General features: G+C 40.6%; 2 protein-coding genes across 5 annotated transcripts in view; one reads left to right on the top strand and one right to left on the bottom strand.

Annotated features, from left to right (window-relative positions):
* Positions 1-445: 445 nt before the first annotated feature.
* On the top strand, positions 446-7,872 carry tnfsf12 (TNF superfamily member 12). Of its 2 annotated transcripts, XM_053629167.1 has the most exons (7): positions 446-995; positions 3,450-3,531; positions 4,991-5,047; positions 5,382-5,438; positions 5,531-5,554; positions 5,630-5,757; positions 5,914-7,872. In XM_053629167.1, the coding sequence occupies exons 1-7, from the start codon at positions 822-824 to the stop codon at positions 6,166-6,168; spliced, it is 777 nt and encodes a 258-aa protein (XP_053485142.1). In that variant the 5' UTR covers positions 446-821; the 3' UTR covers positions 6,169-7,872. The 2 variants fall into 2 exon arrangements, with proteins under 2 accessions (XP_053485142.1, XP_053485143.1); XM_053629168.1 differs by lacking the exon at positions 4,991-5,047 and having other exon boundaries at positions 5,914-7,870.
* Positions 7,873-8,100: 228 nt separating this feature from the next.
* The window catches only part of chd3 (chromodomain helicase DNA binding protein 3), a 53,097-nt gene continuing 41,137 nt past the window's right edge, over positions 8,101-20,060 (bottom strand). For 2 of the 3 annotated variants that reach the window (XM_053629156.1, XM_053629155.1), the window contains exon 40: positions 18,523-19,502. In XM_053629156.1, coding sequence (XP_053485131.1) covers positions 19,297-19,502 — 206 coding nt within the window. In that variant the 3' untranslated portion in view covers positions 18,523-19,296. Of the gene's footprint in view, positions 10,269-18,522; positions 19,503-20,060 lie in introns of those variants that run through there. The other variant, XM_053629157.1, reaches the window with a different exon arrangement.

Genomic DNA, 20,060 nt, shown 5'->3' on the forward strand with positions numbered 1-20,060 from the left:
CAAGCCGATGTCAGAGACTGGTGGACGATTATGCAAAACGCCTACAAGAAGTTATTTCTGCTAAAGGGAGCAATACTATCTTCTGAGGCCAAGGGTGTAGTTACTTTTTCCACAGAAGAATTTTATATCTATTGATATTTCTGTTGAACAAATGATTGAAAAAGCTCATTTTCCTTGTGGTTTTGTTCTAGCAGCTATATCAACTTTATTAATAGGCACTGTTTCAAAGAGGATCAAATGTTTGCTTGTCCAAATATGTCAAGAAAGAAAAAAAAAACATTTTCCATGGAGTGTACGTATTTTTTCACATAACTATATGTTATACATGGCAAGACAGTAAAAATATGTTTATAATTTTTTACAAATTTGGTCAAAACGTTTGAATCGTTCGTGTATGAGAATCGCTTGGCTTGTAAGAGTTGTTGAAAAAGAACCGATTCTGTTGCGAGTCGCTTGTTCCATTCTGAGAGGACGAGGAAGTGTGTGACGAAAATTCAGCAGTACAGGTCTGACAACTCACAATGAGAACCTGATTTTTCAGCTGCAGCTGTGAATCTGTGGCACTCTCTCACAGACAGACGCCAGTTCCGCAGCTGAGGCTGCAGCAGTCACAGTGCGCGAGCTCTCACTCCGGGAAAATAGCACAGTGCGCGCGCTCATTCTCACCATCTGCAGTCGCGCTTAAAGCTCCGCGAAGCGTGTGTGCGTGCATCTGGGACCAGACAAAAACGAAAAATGTGCACGCACAGCGCGTTGGCAGAGACGGAGTGGAAAACTGCGGAATGGTGAAGTTGCAACAGCAGTAGCAGCCGTGCGTGACAATGCATCGGATAGTGCAGAGGAGGCGTGCTGGGCCGCTCCGCTCCGCGTGGTCGCTGCTCGCTGCCGTGGCGCTCGCGCTCGCCGCCTCCAGCGCCGTTTTCACCGCGTGGACGTGGCGACAAACCCGAGACCTGACCAGGTCCGTCCAAAATCTGCGCGACCGCTTGGATCAGGTAGACTGTCCATCCTGCATAGAACCTGCACATTTCTGAAATTCTCATTTGACATAACATCATTTGACATAATATCAACTATCCGCACTTCTCCCACAAAATATCAGATGAATAGGATAAGGACCATATGCATCACCTAAATGTGTTGATTGTATTACCACATAACTGAGTTATTTATTATTTATTTCGTTAGAAAAATATGCATTTCTTATTATTGACGATGACGACTTGTCCTGTTATCTGGGGGATAATGTTACAGGTTCCCCCCTGTTCAGAAGTGTTGGCTAAATCAGCTTACAAACCTGCAGATACAGTGGCATGTGCAGATTTTTAGACATGAGGCTGATTTTTAGGCTAAAGTTGCGTTAGAAGAATATATTTGTTTTCCTTTGTGAGAAATGAATAGCCACAATAATGAACTTTGGCTTCATAGTAACCCTGTAGTTCATTACTGAAGAAATCTGGTCAAACAGTTACTACAGTCGGGTTTTAAATCAGCTTGCGTTAAATAGGATTTATTAAGTCTGTATGAAGTGCATAGAAATAATAGACTTCACAAACGTTAGTAATATTGCAGAAGCACTGCCTGATCAATAGTCATCGCTGATTTAAGAGCTTTTTGTCTGGCTCGATTCCATTATCGTTCTTTACTTTCAGGAGCTCGAATGTAGCCCACCTTAAACAGTTTACTACCCAGCAGCAGCAGATTGCATGTGTGGGTAGTGACAAATCTCTCAGAAAGGAAACAAAGCGGCAGAAGGTCTAGCGCCGCTGGCCGGTCGGTAATAAACAAGGCTCAGTGTTCCGCTTGATAATTTTGTAATTGTGCATCCTGCAGGCTGACATTCTTCTAATGGTACTCTCGCGCGTGTCTGGGCAGTGCTTTAACCGTCTGGCTGCTTAGTGAGGACATTTCGGGCAAAAGCACACATGCTGTGTTCTTGATTATACAAACAGCTGTGGTAGCACTTGTGGGGGTCTGTGTGGTGCGTTTTTTATCGCTCCAGTGGAGAGGCACTGCAAGTTGTGGCTTATTTGGCCCGAGCGTTTCTGCCAAGCCACGTTTAGCGCAATTTACTGGAACTGCTGGTCCACTTGGCACGCGCATGCACCCGAGCAGGCACAAGGAGCAGGCCAAAGCAGCCTGTCCAGCGTCTCCCATACGAGTGTGTGTAATTATGGTGCAGTGATCGGTAGACTGCCATTCGCGGAGGAAGGGCAATTGACTGCTACACAGTGCAAAACTGCAGATGTGCATAGTGAATGCGCGCGCGCACACACACAAACGCACGCACACACACACTCTCTCCACTCTATACATTTTTTTTCATGGTTAAGGCTATGTGTTTTTAATGGGTTTCTAAAAGGCAAAATCTGTTGTAGGGTTCTATTAAGAGTTCCCCCAGAAGGACGAACCAAAGAACTACACAGTATGGTTTGTTAATGGTTTAGTTGGCATTTGCAGTTTTTGTATTTGTACAGTATTGTAAATCTGCAATATGTCTATGAGGCTGTTGTCCAGTTACTAAAATGTTTCACTGCGTGCATGTGCAGTATCAGAAATACCGTAGTGATGATTAAGCATTTCAGTCACATGATCCCATAAACAATGCATACTTGGAGAAATTGGTTTTATCTGCCTGAAGAGGTTCTATTTGGAAACCCTCTGTTGTAGGCTTCTACAGAGCCTTTAAAAACCCGCTAAAGAGCGAGATGGCACCTGCTGTATATTCAGTCTTTATCAAAGTTACTTAAAGCATTCACTAATTTTAATCCATTGCAATGGTAATATGAAACAATATAACATTTTTCCATATGTGCATCTCTAACAGACACACACGTGCACATGCTTAGAAACACATGCTGATTCAGCAAGCAGATGAGCCACACATGACTCTGACACTAACTTTCTGCTGCATAGTGAGTTGAGCTAAATGTGTACTAGCCTCTGTGGCATTCACTTGATTTATTCAGTAAAAAATGTTTTTTCACATTGCTCAAAGCATTTTTGCCAAATATTGCATAGACCTGTTGCGTTTCCTCCTCACACAATATGGCTCTTATTAAAAAAGCCTGTTTGAATTGCTGACAAAGCTTGCATGCCGGTCATAATTTTTTACTAATGTTGTTCTTGGTCCAGTCTCAGTGAGGCCGTTTAAACATGCCAGGAATCTGTAGCTTTTAAAAAATGTCTAATGTGTGGCAACTAGTTTTGTGGGTGACCTATTAATAGATGTGTGTTGAAGTGTGTGCCAAGCTCCAGGAAGGGAGATGGTAGTGTTTGTTTGTGTCTGGTTTAGAAAAGTCTGTGGGTTTGATTATTTTGCAGGCTTTTCCTGGTTCGAGTGCTGGCCACACGAAACACCAATTAATATCTACACACTCCTCCTCCACATACCACATATTTATGCCCCCCTCACCCCCTCTGTCTCTCTCTCTCTCACTCTCTGTCAGGTGAATTTGCAGCGCAAGGCTATTGTCCAGCTTTTCCTGGAGAAGAGGGAGCTGCTGGAGAGCCTGCGAGTGAAGAGAGAAGGTACTGAGAGTAAATGACTTTCAAACATTAAGCACTTGATGTCAAACATGTCCTTTCTGGTGAATATATAATGGTTCTACATAATGACAAAGTAAAACTGGCAAGCACATGGTGTGATGTAAAAAGACAGTGAATTGACACCAAGCTTCATAAAAATGCTATAGACACATATTTTCTCCACGGTGGAGCTAAGTTATATTTAACTTAAAGCACGCTTGAGCATCGTTTGTAAAATATGCAGCAGTTTTGAATCGCTATCTAAGGCAACAAAAAAAGAGAAGAGCTTCGGATGATATTTACAGAGCCTTGGACAGCATGGCATCTTGGGTAAACTAATGGGCACGTGTTTCTAAAAGCTGCAACTAGAAGCAGGAGGCAGCATGCTGAGTGACAGGAGAAATTGCAGGTTTGAGCTGGACATGCACCCAGCAAAACCAACTGGCACGAGGGCTGCACAGGGTTGGCGGTTTTGGGGACATTCTAAATCAAGTGACCCCACTGCTGAAACCTGAAATAGGCTTAGTTTGTTATTTTGTGCAATTACGAATGCTCTTTGATAGCTCCTGCAATTATGCGATAAAGCATCTGGCCTAGTTAGGCAAGTGCAGAAGGAGCATGGTGCACTAACAGGGGGGAAAAAAACAGACATTCTGTGATAATGGACTGAAAAGTTGGAGAAATAAAGATTAGTTTATAACAGATGGGTGATTAGAGGCTTATTGAACAGCTGAAATTCTTCAACAGACACCTGATAACAATATGATATCAGAGGCAAAATGCTCAGAAACAGTCTTTTTTTTTTTTGACGCATGATTGTTCTCTTGCCTAAATATAGCAGCCCTCGGGGACAGCGTGAGGCTGCTAGTTCACCCAGTTTGCCAGCAATAACATTTTGGTGAAGTGCTTCTCTGGACCTCCTTTGATGTGTATGGTTTGTGGTCTGAGTTGTATCAGATTGTTCGGCTCACTTTTTGAAGGTCTGCTGAGAGTTCAGGCAGTGTTCATAAACCCAGACGCTCGAAAAAAACAGAACCTTTGGAACATATATTAATTTATTACCATTAGCTGAATAGTAGCCATGACCATTGCTCTCTCCCCCATTCACACATGCAATCTTTACAGCTCCTTCAGGGTCATGAAAGATCCAGTGTCTTTATTCATACACAGGAAAGAGAGCATACTGTGCATGACTGTGATAAAACAATGGCTGAAAGGTGTAGAATGGAGGAAAGGGAAGAAAATATTTGACCATCTGGACAGACAATCAAGGCTTCAGTTGGTCAGCAAATGGTACTAGTTTAATCCATGGTATTTGTATCAGCACAGCTGTTCTATTCAGTAATTTGCTGAGGTCTCACACAGACACCTTGCTTCTTATCTCTCTAGCAGAGTTAATTCCAGAAACATTTATGACTTTTTTTTCCCAAAACATTTCTCCTTTTTTCCTTTATTTTGCAAGTTGGAGGGGCAAAAAGAAAAAATGGAAATGGAAGGAAGGTGGCCTCTCACTTCGAGAGTAAGTTGAATAAATAGAGTTTTGCATCTACACATAATAATAGACAATTGCTAATTTTATTATCCCAAAGCTTCTCACGTGTGAAAAGTGTAGAATGGAGGAAAGGGAAGAAAAAATTTTTAACATCTGGACAGGCCATCGAGGCCTCATCTGATCAAGAAATGGCACTAGGATAATCCATGGTGTTTGTATCCGCACAGCTATTCTATTCAGTATCACGCTGAGGTCTCACACAAACACCTTGCTTCTTATCTCTCTAGCAGAATTCATTCCAGAAGCATTTATGGCTTTTTTTTTTCAAAAACATTGATCCTTTTTCCCTTTATTTTGCAAGCTGGAGGGGCAAAAGGAAGATACGGAAATGGAAGGAAGGTGGCCTCTCACTTTGAGAGTAAGTTGATAAAATAGATCTACAGATAATAATAGACAACTGCTAACTTGATTGTCCCCAAAGTTCTCAAATCTGCCTCTTGTTTTTAACAGTAACCAAAGATTCATTCAAAACAGGTAAGACAAAACAAGTCATTTTTATGGTTATAACATGTGGAGTGTAGGGTATTAATATATGTGTGTATGTTACAGTGGGGAATGAGGGAATCATTAAAGGATGGACTGAGCAGTACCTGAATATGACTCAAGCTGTGGAGTATAACACAGAGACGGGCACTTTTAAAGTAGTTCGGAGGGGTGTCTACTTCCTTTACTGTCAAGTAAGATGCTACAACTGTTCTTTTTACTTTAGTAACACATAGATATGCATGGAAAAAAAAATGTTTGCTTACTTGTTATCCTTTATCCAACTCTGGCACCTTCATGTCTTTGACTCATTTATTTTTCCATCTCATCACTCACTACTTCTCCTTCAGGTGCATTTCAGTGAGCAAAAGAGTCAGTATGTGAAGCTGGAAGTGACTGTCCCTCAGGGCCCCTCACTTCAGTGCATAGAGGGATACAGCACCACTCCAACCACAGGTTTTAAACAGTTCCACTTCCTGAAGCCGTGCCAGGTTTCTGGCCTCCTGCTTTTAGAGAAAGGCGCCGAGCTCAAGGCTGTGACCGGAAGTGATTTCAGCCTGAAGGACTCAGGCAAACATTACTTCGGCCTCTTCAAGGTGAATTAGTGGATCAGCCCCACAGTTCAGCCTCATTGACTGCATCATTTTTTGGAGGTCTACCACAGTCGATACTCACTGGCTGGACGAACCATTGTTGGTTCTTTTGTTAAACAAGTTAAACATCTGTCTTTTTGTTTGTTTTTTTGTTTTTTTAATCTGACACATTTGATAGGGTCCCTGCAGTCATGGAGAATGGCTGCAACCAAGGCATGGATGTTTCAAGAGGCACCTGGAAGTAGTTGAAATAATGACTGTACACATACTGGTGCCCTAAATATGGCACTAATCAGGATGGTAAAGACTAGGAGACCATGACTGCTGGACAGTTACAGTGGATCTTTTTTGGATTGCCCTGGTTTGGACATAAGGGTATAAACACTGACTTCACCAACTGTGCTTAAACATTTACTTGTAGCCTGATAAGGACATAGTTCCAAACACATGGCTGCCTTCCCTAAACAGTGGCATGGGCAGGTTGAATGGAAGATTCAGTGTTGGTGTTGTTAAGTCTGGACACTAAAAGGTGCACATGTGAATTTCATCATTGATTGTTAGGTTGGATCAAATATTTGCTCTGACTAACATACAGTTGTCATTGGATCAGTTCAACTTTGAAAATATTGATTTACCAAATACACACCAAGTAGTACTCCTTATATGTCCTTATTATTGACCTTCACATACACTTCAACTGAAGCTTTAAGTGCCTAGTATATTGTGATATATTTTTTTATATGATTGTGAAAATATAGTATAGATTGCCATGAAGTGGTGGTATGCTAACAACTTACAGTACTGCACTTCCATGTGTTCATTGCTATAGATAAATCTTGTAACAAAGTCACAATATACCTATGTTGTTGTTTTTAAAAAATACAATGCACATTCAATTCTTAAAGTTTTTTTTATAGGTAAAGTTACAGATTTTATACCAAGTTTATTGCATTTAATCTCACTGGTTAATCATGCGTGAAACAACTTTTCATTTTAAACAACGTATGTCAATGTCTCTTGGGCTTAAGACTACCATAAAAATGAGAGTTTAATTAGGTCTGAAATGGAATGTTTGCCATTTTAAATGCACATTGTGCTGATTGGATTTCCTAATCATACCCCAGCTTCCCTTTTGTATATCTGCAGCCCATTGTTTCCCCATGCCCTCGACTCTCACTTCCTTTACCCGTTGTAGTAAATAGCCGAAAAAACATGGAGAAGTAACATATTCCCATTTGTCTCCCCAATCTAGTCCTTCCCCCTTCTTCCTCTTGCCATTTTTCTTTATTTCCACTTTTTGGGGTTGCTCCTTGCACACAATCCACATTTGGATTGCTGCAGGGGTTTCTGCTGTTCGGAAACGGCGTCCAAGATAAACTCGTCTGGGTTGAGGTGAAGTGTGGAATGGCTGTGTGTGTGTGTGTGAATGTAAATGCACGATCAGGGTAACTGCAATGGCAGTTAAAATTTCACAGCTCTTTAGCCTGAATCTGAATTAATATGTACATGATGTACTTTTTAATTTGATGGATCTTAAATGATCTCTTTGACCATTAAAAATCTAGTTGACTGAACCAAAGCCAAAATGAAAACAGAGCCAGAGAGTTCATAAGGGCCAAACTGAATGTGTGTGAGAAGTTGCAGTTTCTATATGTTATAACTGTCATACATTGATTTTACACAATAAATAAGGTTAAAAAAAGTGTGGCAAAAATGCTATGGCTTCTTGTTTACCAGTGTATATGGTTTTAATGGCCAGGGTTTGACTCATCATGTGTACGAAACTAGGCACTGAGATGAATCACTTGCAAATTATTTCTTCTAATTACTAAAGGTTGAAAACAGTAATAACAGACATTCAAGACACGTCCCGTTTTACGCTAATGTTTCGCCCTTCCCATAATTAGCTGTTTGGTTTGCGAAGAATTAACACAGCTTTACATGTTTTCATTCGAATCTTTATTACAAACAAAACAAAAGAAAAGAAAGATGCATTATTAACATGTTCCGTTCGTCCACCTGGAGTCAAATCACAACATAGCCACTGATTTGGAACTGGTTCGGAACTGCAGCTTACACAGTGACACTTATTAATAAATGAAATGTTGGAAAAGAAACAAATAAAAAATACAATTACAGAGTGGACAAAAAAAGGTGGTGCTTGATTCAAAACTTAGACTCTCCCAATTTTAGTCAAGCACTGAAATGTAAATTTCTCAGTCTTCACACAGGAGGTATGCAAGGGAGTAGAGCAAATAAATTAAATTTTCAACTCATTATCTATCTCTTTGAGTTGAGGCCTAGCAAAGGATAATGTAAGAGCAAGCAGGTGCAGGTGCAGAATTACATATTCTGTTCAACTCTTTACAGTTGTTTTGCTGTTAAGGCGCTTATGTCATTAATACTGTGCATTTCAGCAGCCAAAGGTGTCGAAGTTTAAACATTTTCAGAGACAATGTAGGGATTTTTGCTTTCTAATCTTAGATTATATAACTGATGAATTAATTATATTGTCAATGCATTTGAGGATTACATGAGTGATCCACTGTGTGCAGGTTACTCGCAAGCCCCAAATCTACTGTAGATCGCAAGCTAGAAAGATGTTAATTGTTCCGAAGTTCATTCAACCTCTTCGTTGGCTATTATAACAATATGCTGTATATAGGGAAACATCATGGACCAAACATACAAAGAATTATCTTTCTTTTTTCCTTATTTTCATTTGGTAGAAGCTTCGCAATCGTAACATCAAGGACAACATCAACAGTAACGTTAACAATAATTATAGGTGCTAGGAACAAGGATTAAAAACACAGAAAAACACAATGAACTCAGCTTAAATATGCAAACAATTCAAAGACTCTGTAAAAAGGAGAAAGAGAAATATGGAAAACAAAGTGGGAAGTAGTGCTGAGACATAAAGAAGTATTTTTTTTTGTCTCCATAAGAGGATGGAAGAGTAAAGTGATGTGGAGATACAGAAAAGATAGAATGGAGCCAGAGGGGAATTAGAATAGGTAAAGCACTGCTGAACTTGATATAGTAAAACAAATACTTTCAGTTGTTTAATTTAATGACATGTCATGGCTTAATTCGAACGTGCCAATCTAAATACATATCAATGGTTGTGTTCCAAAAGCTAAATGCCATAAAGGCCTTTCTATCCAAACAAGAGACCATGACCAATGCCCCCATTTTAAATGTCTCTCCCTCGTTATCATATCAGGCAGCTCGAAAATTCAAATATTATGTGGAGTCATTACAAAAGCAAGAGCTGCATCATAAAGAAATTGTTTTCATCTCAATAGACGTAACTGTTAAGGTACTGAACAGCACTATTCTCAGTGTTAGCTTTACAGCTTCTTTTACTGAAAAAATAAAACCTGTTGTTGCCGAGACTGTAGTATGGATGCATGGATGTTTCTCTTAACATGAAACACAAATGGGATAGCATGCTGCTGAAACAAGGGGACGCTATGAAGCCTGGCAAATGCTTTTACACACACATGCAGCTTCATCTCTGATTCAGAGGGAGGCAGGATGCTAATGAGGTTCTGTAGTTGTGTGTGTGTGTGTATGTGTGTGTTTGTATTTGTGTGGAAGGTATTTTGTATGTCTCTGAGTAATCCCAAGTGTGAGCAGTTGGCTCAAGGCAGAATTTGAGCGAGAATAGATAGACAACAAGGATGGTATTTGAAAGTGATTTTGTGTGTAAGTGTGTGTGGGGGGGAAAGTGTTCTGTTTTGTTTACATAGCCTGTTATACTGGTTTTCATCAAATCAGTGCTATTATAATAACTATGTAGTTTGCCAGTTAAAGTTATGTGATGTGCGTTCAGAGGATTTTTTTCACCAATTTGTTGTCCATTTTGCCAATTATATCCCAGCCATAACATACTTTCATCACTTTAGGTCTGCTGAGAGAACAAAAGAAAGGCTTGATTTTGTGTGTGTGTGTGTGTGTGTGTGTGCACGTGTGTGTGTGTGGGGCTGGGGATTATGGCTGGCCTCAATCGTCGATGCAGATCACTTCTCCACTGCGTTGTTCCCTCCTTCCCATCATAAGCTCTGCCTCTCGCTCTTTTTTGACTGACATTGGAGGCCCATTCAGCACTAAAGAAACACACACACATGGATCACATTTAACTTTTACAGTCAGACGAGACGGATCTAACTCTTCCATTCCAAAGGACAATCCCCACTGTTTAAATAAACGTCTTTTCATCATTCCCCCCCCTTCATTTGTCTGCTTTTCCTTTTTAATATTTTCCCTCATTACTTTCCCGTTTCTTCCTATTTTTTCCTTTTCTTCTTTTATTCCAGGGTGTTTCCATACTGTCTTGCATCTTTTTGTTTCCTTTATCTTACAAATAAAACCACTGAAGATGAACAACAACAATGCAGTGCACTTCTGATCACGTTTTAATGTGAGGTTTCTTATGCATTGTTCTTGTGCATGATTTCTTATGCAAGATCACATATCATGAAAACAATGTACAAATTCAAGACTTGTTTATTCAGAAAACACTCACACTCACACACACACACACACACACACACACACACACACACACAATCATTGTGGCTCCTGATCCCAAACTGTGAATCATGTCATACTGCAGCTTGTCAGCACATGCTCACTGGTGTTAGTTATGCATTAAAAGAAAAGTCAGAAACTTTCAAAGTTGGACACAAACCTACAATGACTGAGTGTTTTCGTGTGAATGAGATTCCATCCCTTTACTCACATCTGTTAAGTTCTGTTCCACCATAGGCTACCTTTGGTTTGGAAATTATTGCTGTTCTAATACTGACTAACCCAGATTCATCAAAGGCATTTTATGGAGTTTTCACACTTGAATCTGTACCCAGGACCATTTCTTGGCTTGACTGGGGGACAGGTTCACAATCGCAGATTTGCTGTCACATAGAACAATTCCTTCTGAAACATGACTCGATTGCGCAATTCCATATGCCACATTTCTGCACACAGGTTTGAAAATTGCAGGCACTATGTTCATCCATTTATTTATTTATTTATTTTCCCCTTCCGTACCAACACATATCAGGTGAAGAAAATCCATTTTTGGATACATGGCATGTCATTAGAAGAACATTGCTAGTCATGCAGGACATTTTTCATGATGCTCTCAGCGCATGCACTTGCACCACAAAGGTAAGCTAATTACAAAGCTCTAGTTCTATCAAAGTCTGGATTTATATAGCAATAATCATAATAACCGTTTCCCCGGCAACATGAAGTAACATGACAAGTCGAGCCAATCATGGTACCCATGATCATGAATTGGTACAAATATTTAAAAAAGAAAAAGAAATTATCCTCCTTTTAACATCCATCCATCCATCCATTTTCTATACCGCTTATCCTACAGGGTTGTGGGGAAACTGGAGCCTACCTCAGGAAGCATGGAAAACCCTGTACGGGGTGCTAATCCATCGCAGGGAAAAATCACATTCACACCCCAATTCATACACTATCGACACTTTGGACATGCCAATCAGCCTACCATGAATGTTTTTGGACTGGGGGAGGAAACCGGAGTACTTGGAGGAAACCCCTGCAGCACGGGGAGAACATGTAAATTCTGCACACACAGGGCAGCAGCGGGAATCGAACCCCCATCCCTGGAGGTGTGAGGTGAACATGCTAACCACTAAGCATGCCTAGTGAGGAAATGTGTAAGGGTGGGAGTCTCTTGAAACATCTCTACAATATGGCTAGCCATTCATTGATCTTCAGTCACCGCTTTATCCTGGTCAGGATCAGAGTCTAATTAAATCTCAACTCTGACACCGCGATTAAGACTACTTCCTGCACAAGGATTGGTCTTGCTAGTTCTTGCTAACAAGCAATCAGTTGACTACAATGCAGAAGCAGGATTCTTGAATGACCACCAGTGAATTCATTCTTGAATGAATTCTTGAGACCACCAGTGAACTGGCAACAGGGTCTTGGGCACCCAAGGCTCATTGATGTGCATGGGGATTGAAGGCTAGCACATCTCTCCCGATCCCACAGAAGAGCTACGGTAGCACAAATTGCTGAATAAATCAATGCTGGCTTTGATAGATAGGTGTGATAACACATTGTGTACTGTAGCTTGCTGTGTCTGGGGCTGCTTAGTGGCAGACCTGTCAGACTGCCCATGCTGACCCCTGTCCACCCCCGAAAGTGCCTACAATGAGCGTGTGAGCTTCAGAACTAGACCTTGGAGCAATGAAATAAGGTGGTCTGATCTGATGAATCACATTTTCCTTTACATCGTGTGGATGGCCGGGTGTGTGTGCGATGCTTACCTGGGGAAGAGATGGCACTATGGGAAGGATGCACTATGGGAAGAAGGCAAGCCACCGGAGGCAGTGTAATGCTCTGGGCAATGTTCTGCTGGGAAACCTTGGGTCCTGGCATTCATGTGGATGTTACTTTGACATGTACCACCTACCTAAACATTGTTGCAGACCAAGTATACCCCTTCAATGCAAGGGTATTCCCTAATGGCAGTGGCCTCTTTCAGAAGGATAATGTGTCCTGCCACAATGCAAAAACAATTTCAGGAATGGTTTGAGGAACATGACATAGAGTTCAGGGTGTTGACTTGGCCTCCAAATTCCCCAGATCTCAATCCGATCAAGCATCTGTGGGATGTGTTGGAGAAACAAGTCCGATCCATGGTGGCCCCACCTCATGACTTACAGGATTTAAAGGATCTGCTCCTAACGTCTTGGATCCAGATACCACAGCACACCTTCAGAGGTCTTGTGGAGTCCATGCCCTGACAGGTCAGAGCTGTTTTGGCAGCACAGGGGGGACCTACACAATATTAGGCAGGTGGTTTTAATTTTATGGCTGATCTGTATATGCTGTATGGACTAAGTACATTGGTTCCAAATATTTTTTAACCTAAATACATATAATCTGCTCTGAATGTATTGGAACAGCAAGCCCAATTCTATTGTTTTCCCTATACACTGAAGATTTGAGTTTGAGATCAAAAGACAAATATGCTGATAGATCAGAATTTCAACTTTAATTTCCTGATATTTACATCTAGACAGACATGTTCACAAGTCCCTGAGTCCAAGTCCATGTCAATTATCAAGTCTTTGTTCTATTTTTAGCAATAGTTCTTTCAGCTAGTTATTGTAATTAACAGTGTAAGAGGCTGAATCAATTTTGATTAATCAATATTAAAACTGTTTACTTCTATAGAATGTCTTGTTCATTTATTCAAATTTGTCTAATAAAGCCCACACTGGTGCTCTAATAAAGCACTTTCCAACTATTACATTTTATCCAAAAGTTCTCCCTATAATTACAAGAAAACTGAACATTCAGGAAAGATATTACTTTTTTAAAGTCATTTATAACTTACAATTTGCAAGTCATTTTTATCGGAAATTCAGTTTGAAGAAATCTTACAGCATGCCTAGCTTGATTACTCTCCCTTCAAAGTGCCCTTACATATGGAACACCCTATACACATGCCCTATACCATTATACTCGAGACTGTCATCATGAGAAAAAAAGTGCTGTGTATTTTTAGCTATTTGATTTGCCGTAGTTTGAAGTAGTTCTCAAGCAGTGATGGGTAAGGTAGTCTTTCAGTGAGCGCTGGCGGTAACAAGACCCCTGTATATAAATGCAATTTAACTTGGTAAATTGGATATTATATGGATATCAACTGGTAGCTAATACTTGGGGGTTTGGGGGGGGGGGGGGGGTTACAGCTTCCCCTTGGATTAATTGATTGCATTTCAAATAAAATGACATGAAGATTAACACAAGGTAAGAGTTCACTATATTGTTATTGTTTGTTGTTCATTTATATAACAGCACTTTTCCAATGTGTGATGAACTTCAGATGCCTTCAGATGCGTCACATGTATATATAATAATGCTGGCTTGGTGTGTTTACAGATGAATTGTTATGATATTTGCTGCTGCAGCATATACTGATAGGTAATGAATAAATGAGGATTGAATAGAAAAATACAGAGTTTGTGCTGTCATGTCGGGTAGTAAAGTAAAAACATAATCCGGAATGTCAAACCAAAACGACTTGTTTTTTTAGGCGTCTCTGTCTTCAAATCCAAGTCAAGTCTCGAGTCAGTTGTTCATGAGTCCAAGTCGCAAGTCATTATTTTGCGACTTAAGTGCGACTCGAGTCCAAGTGCCAGACTCGAGTTTCTTTCTATGCAACTAGATGTGTTACACAACTTAGAACATGGTACCTTTGGTGGCAGAACACCCAATGTGTTGGTGAACAAAAGTATTGGAACAGATATTCTTAAAGGAAATGAAAGTAAATAACACTTAATATTTGGGTGCATATCCCTTGCTTGAAATAACTGCATCAAGCTGGTGACCCATTGACCACCAAACTGTTGCATTTTTCTTAACTGTTGCTTATCCAGGCGTTATCTTTTAATGTATAGTGATATCCTGTTCAATGCATTAGCTAGCCTGCTCTAAGAAAAAGATAAGGAAGCCAAATCAAATTTCTCCACCCTGTCAGCGATTAGAAAATCACATACATTGCTTCCGGAAAGTATTCACAGCGCTTCACTTTTTCCACATTTTGTTATGTTACAGCCTTATTCCAAAATGGATTAAATTCATTATTTTCCTCAAAATTCTACAAACAATACCCCATAATGACAATGTGAAGTTTGTTTGAAATCTTTGCAAATTTATTAAAAATAAAAAACAAAAAAGCACATCTACATAAGTATTCACAGCCTTTGCTCAATACTTTGTTGAAGCACCTTTGGCACCAAATTATAGCCTCAAGTCTTTTTGAGTATGATGCTACAAGATTGGCACACCTATTTTTGGGCAGTTTCTCCCATTCTACTTTGCAGGACCTCTCGAGCTCGATCATGTTGGATGGGGAGCGTCGGTGCACAGCCATTTTCAGATCTCTCCAGAGATGTTCAATCGGGTTCAAGTCTGGGTTCTGGCTGGACCACTCAAAGACATTTCACAGAGTTGTCCTGTAGCCACTCCTTTGTTATCTTGGCTGTGTGCTTAGGGTCGTTGTCCTGTTGGAAGATGAACCTTCGCCCCAGTCTGAGGTCCAGAGCGCTCTGGAGCAGGTTTTCATCAAGGATGTCTCTGTACATTGCTGCATTCATCTTTCCCTCGATCCTGACTAGTCTCCCAGTTCCTGCCACTGAAAAACATCCCCACAGCATGATGCTGCCACTACCATGCTTCACTGTAGGGATGGTATTGGCCAGGTGATGAGTGGTGCCTGGTTTCCTCCAGACATGACGCTTGCTATTCAGGCCAAAGAGTTCAATCTTTGTTTCATCAGACCAGAGAATTTTGTTTCTCATAGTCTGAGAGTCCTTTAGGTGCCTTTTGGCAAACTCCAGGTGGGCTGTGGGTTCCGTCTGGCCACTCTACCATACAGGCCTGATTGGTGGAGTGCTGCAGAAATGGTTGTTCTTCTGGAAGGTTCTCCTCTCTCCACAGAGACACGCTGGAGCTCTGTCAGAGTGACCATCGGGTTTTTGGTCACCTCCCTGAATAAGGCCCTTCTCCCCCGATCGCTCAGTTTGGCCAGCTCTAGGAAGAGTCCTGGTGGTTCCAAACTTCTTCCATTTACGGATGATGGAGGCCACTGTGCTCAGTGGGACCTCCAATGCAGCAGTAATGTTTCTGTACCCTTCCCCAGATCTGTGCCTCGATACAATCCTGTCTCGGAGGTCTCCAGACAATTCCTTGGACTTCATGGCTTGGTTTGTGCTCTGACATGCATTGTTAACTGTGGGACTTTATATAGACAGGTGTGTGCCTTTCCAAATCATGTCCAATCAACTGAATTTACCACAGGTGGACTCCAATCAAGTTGTAGAAACATCTCAAGGATGATCAGTGGAAACAGGATGCATCTGTGCTTAATTTTGAGTGTCATGGCAAAGGCTGTGAATACTTATGTACATGTGCTTTTTTGTTTTTTATTTTTAATAAATTTGCAAAGATTTCAAACAAACTTCTTTCACGTTGTCATTATGGGGTACTGTTTGTAGAATTTTGAGGAGAATAATGAATTTAATACATTTTGGAATAAGGCTGTAACATAACAATATGTGGAAAAAGTGAAGTGCTGTGAATACTTTCCAGATGCACTGTATGCTGCTAAATACTGTTTAGTCAGTGGCTGTCTGGCAAAAGTATGCCCGCCTTGATTGTTTTCATCCAAATTTTAAAATTTTTGAACATCAATTCATCAAAAGACATCAATAAGTTATTCATTTGCACATCATACCGCAGTGCTGTTCTCGATTCAGATAGTCAGATGGTGTTGATTAATTTAATATAATGGCTCGGATTATTTAACATTTATGGAAGGAGTTTCCAGTGTCAACAGTTTGTAGCAGTTAGAGTTAAAGCTGTAAGTTAAAGCTTTAAGTTTTTCTGACAGAAATGTCTTTGTGGTTTCTCGATAACATGACAAGCTGCATTTTTATCTTACTAACCTACTAGCAAGAAAAAACAAGGCTGGTGAGGGAATGACTTATAGGATATGTTTATAGCTACTATAATGAAAGTAACTTGTTTCACGAAGTTCCACAAAATTAAACAAAAATAAACATGACATGTTTGAACTGAAATACTCTTAAAATATACTTCAAACAGGAAGGAAGCTATTGATCAAAAAACAACAACTCATTTTAGACATTTGAACTCTAACTTTGACCCTGTTAGGATCAATTCCAAAAACTAATCTGTTCATCCGCTGGCTACAATGATATTTCCATATAAATTCTCCAATCAATCAACCACAGGTTCTTGGGATATTGTGCAAATGAGAATCTTGGAAGGATAGATGGACAACCTGCAAAAATAATGCCTCCATTAGCGCAACAAAAAAATCATTAGCATTGGCTTATTGCTGAAGAGGAATAAAACACTTTGAGGTATGCTGTTATTGGAAAATAATCAACTTCACATCGGGCCAAATCATACTACCCCATTATTGATTCTATTCCTACAACAGCACACCCCATCATATTTCATTCCTTACATATTAACCATAAACGTATTTTAAAAACACATTATTGCCTTGATAATGTGATGTGCTACTATATTCTTATTGATTAAATGATGCTGCTTGTGCAAAATGCTTATCAGAAATGAGGTCCAAATCCATTAACTGTATTACAAGAAAGGAAAATAAAGAAAGGGAACTTATCAACTTGAAATCTGATTCAGACCTTTTCATAAACATTCTTTTCTGATTGGCAAAAAGAAAAGGAACAAACCAGAGTCTTAAATAACAAGCAAGATTTTCCCAGTCATGTACACATGGGACAAGGAAAATAACTTATATCTCCCATTCAGATCTTTTTTTTTTTATTATTGTACTCTCTGTCTCTCTCACTCAGCAACTCTGATCCGAGGGAATCAAATAGTTGTATTCATTGCTTCGCTGCGCAGGTTTGCTCCTGCATAACCGCCTCCTCTTGTTCAGTTATCCAGAAAAATATTCAGTTGGCAGACAGCCTCTGTGACCCCTGCCTGTCTAAACAACCACTTCGCTTACACAATTAATCACTCTCCTAGCGGCAATGGGAACGAACCCACACAGAGCATCAGTGTCAAATTTTAGCTTCACACCATGCACAAGTGCATACATAAACAGACACCGACACACACCTACTTGTACACACAAAATGCCTCAAACCTTTATTTATAATGTATGCACCTTAGACTCTAAGTTAGTACCTGTGAATGTGTGTGTTTGTGTGTGTGCACAGTAAGAGTCCTCCCACAGCAGTTCTGCACTGTATAAGGGTCCCGCTGAGGGGCTGATCTGGCTAATCTGATCTGGCTCTGCTACTGCACAGGAATTCAAGCACCGTCCTTTTGGACTGCTCCTAGACCTGCTTGTCTTCCAAACCAATCTCAGATTCTAAGCCAGAAAATCCAATCTTAGGTCTACCAACATTGGAATCTCAGTATGGCACTGCCATATATTGTAGAAAAACAGGAGCTATGTTTACTTCCCCAGGGCCAGATGCCCTCCTTAGATTTGAGGCTACCTGTGTCTAGCCAACACACACCACACACCAATATCCCCAATGGCCATTCTCAAGGTCAGTCAGCGCAAATTGGTTCATGTGTCATACAGCCGTAAATGTTCATACAGCGTTGTATCCACAATATTTTAAAAAATGCTGTTTAAGAAATTTAAAAAAAATGCTACTTGGCATCGTCCTGGTTTCAGTTCATTTTTTCTTTTTTTGTTCAGAGGATCGCTGATAAGGAGCAATAAACCATTATGCTTTTTTCCCAGACTTAGTCAGTCCACCATAGAGGCTGTCCATCTGACCCTTCAATCCGTGATTCCCTATAGCCACCGATCGGAATGGGAAACGTTAAGAAAACAAAACAAACTTGCAATCCATCTCAGGAATTCCTTGGTTTTGACACTATGAAATGTTTCACTACTCCCTCTGTATGTGTGAAAGGGCTCCAGAGAGAGAGAGAGAGAGAAAAAGAGAGAGAGAGAGAGAGAGAGAGAGAGATATTTCCACAGGAATTAGGGAGTAAAGGTCCTGGGTACTTCAACATATGCACTTATTTCTCTTGCCAAGTGAAAGATGAATCCACTGGGGTTTCTGTCGGAGAGAGAGATGAAAGTGAGAGGGAGGTAGTGAGGGTGAGAGAGAGAAGTGCTTTTTGCAGGCTTGTCTCACTGACTCCCACTTTACACTGGAAACGGTTGGGTGATTTCCTCTTTTGTCATGCTTACTCGCTTCACTTTTATCAGACTATTCACCTTGCCGTCTGTTCATATTACTCCTGGTGACTTTATTATTTTGCTTTGGCAGCCAGGGAGGTCATATGTACCTTAAATTGCTCTCAGCTCTTTCCTCCTTTTCTTCCTTTTTCCTCTGTGCTAAGCTGTTTCCTGACGGCCCCTCTTCTGTACCCCTCTCCCCTTTTCACTCTCCCTCTCTCCATTTATCAGGTTTGTAACTTTCCCAGCCCAACTTTCTAAGATTCTTCTGACTTGATTTTTAATATTTCTCTCTTTCTACCCTCATTTGTTTCTCTCTCTTTATTCTTTCTCCCTCTGAGTGTGTTTTTGCCCATAGCATCTATTAGTCAGGATTTTTTGGGTCGGCCGTTGCGAGGGAGGTTCTCCACCGTGTTGCTGAGGCGGTATTTGACGATGATGCTGTGCACGGTGGATTTTGGCATGTGCAGTTCCTGTCCTATAGACCCTTCCGACCTGCCGTCCTTCCAAAGGTCCACCACACGCTGGCGCTGTAGGACGTTGTGCTCTTTGGTCTTCAGGCAGAGTGGGGCTTCTGTGGGGGCACAAAGGTGGCAGACTGTAGACACTGGCGGGGCAGCGAGTGGGTTAGCAGCAGCAGCAAGATCAGAACGAGTGGAACAGTATCAGTCCTCAAAATCAATATCAGCAGACAATCAGTGGACAAGATGAAGGCATGAGGCCTTTAGAATAAAAAAAAAAAAAACTGCATGATCAGCCATGGGATCTTCATATCCACAAAACCTTAATTCCCAATTTTTTTTATTTTCACTCCGTGGACACAGCAAATTTTAGTTTGATGTCCCAAGACAAAACGTGCACAGCGATATGATTGGCTTATTCTGTCTGTTTTTTATAACCGTTTAAGCAAGAAAACCACAACAGACACATTTAAAATTACTGACTATGTGAAGCTCAAAACTCCTAACACAGTCCATGTATGTGCTCTATGAACTTTAAAAAAAATCATCAATCTTGTTTATTTTAACAATTTTCAGAAAAACTGACTGATGTGAAATAGGTTAAGGAGTTCAGATTTTTCCTTTCCATCTGTCTCAGGCTCTTTAACTCTCTCCATCTCTCATCTTTTCCC

This window comes from Ictalurus furcatus, chromosome 7 (genome assembly GCF_023375685.1).
Source record: "Ictalurus furcatus strain D&B chromosome 7, Billie_1.0, whole genome shotgun sequence".
Taxonomy (NCBI): Eukaryota; Metazoa; Chordata; class Actinopteri; order Siluriformes; family Ictaluridae; genus Ictalurus; species Ictalurus furcatus.

Coding starts and splice junctions, on each gene's coding strand:
- tnfsf12 (XM_053629167.1), top strand. CDS start 822: ATGCATCGGATAGTGCAGAGGAGGCGTGCTGGGCCGCTCCGCTCCGCG. Junction 5,048..5,381: donor GGTGGCCTCTCACTTCGAGA/GTAAGTTGAATA, acceptor TTATTTTGCAAG/CTGGAGGGGCAAAAGGAAGA. Junction 5,758..5,913: donor TCTACTTCCTTTACTGTCAA/GTAAGATGCTAC, acceptor CTTCTCCTTCAG/GTGCATTTCAGTGAGCAAAA.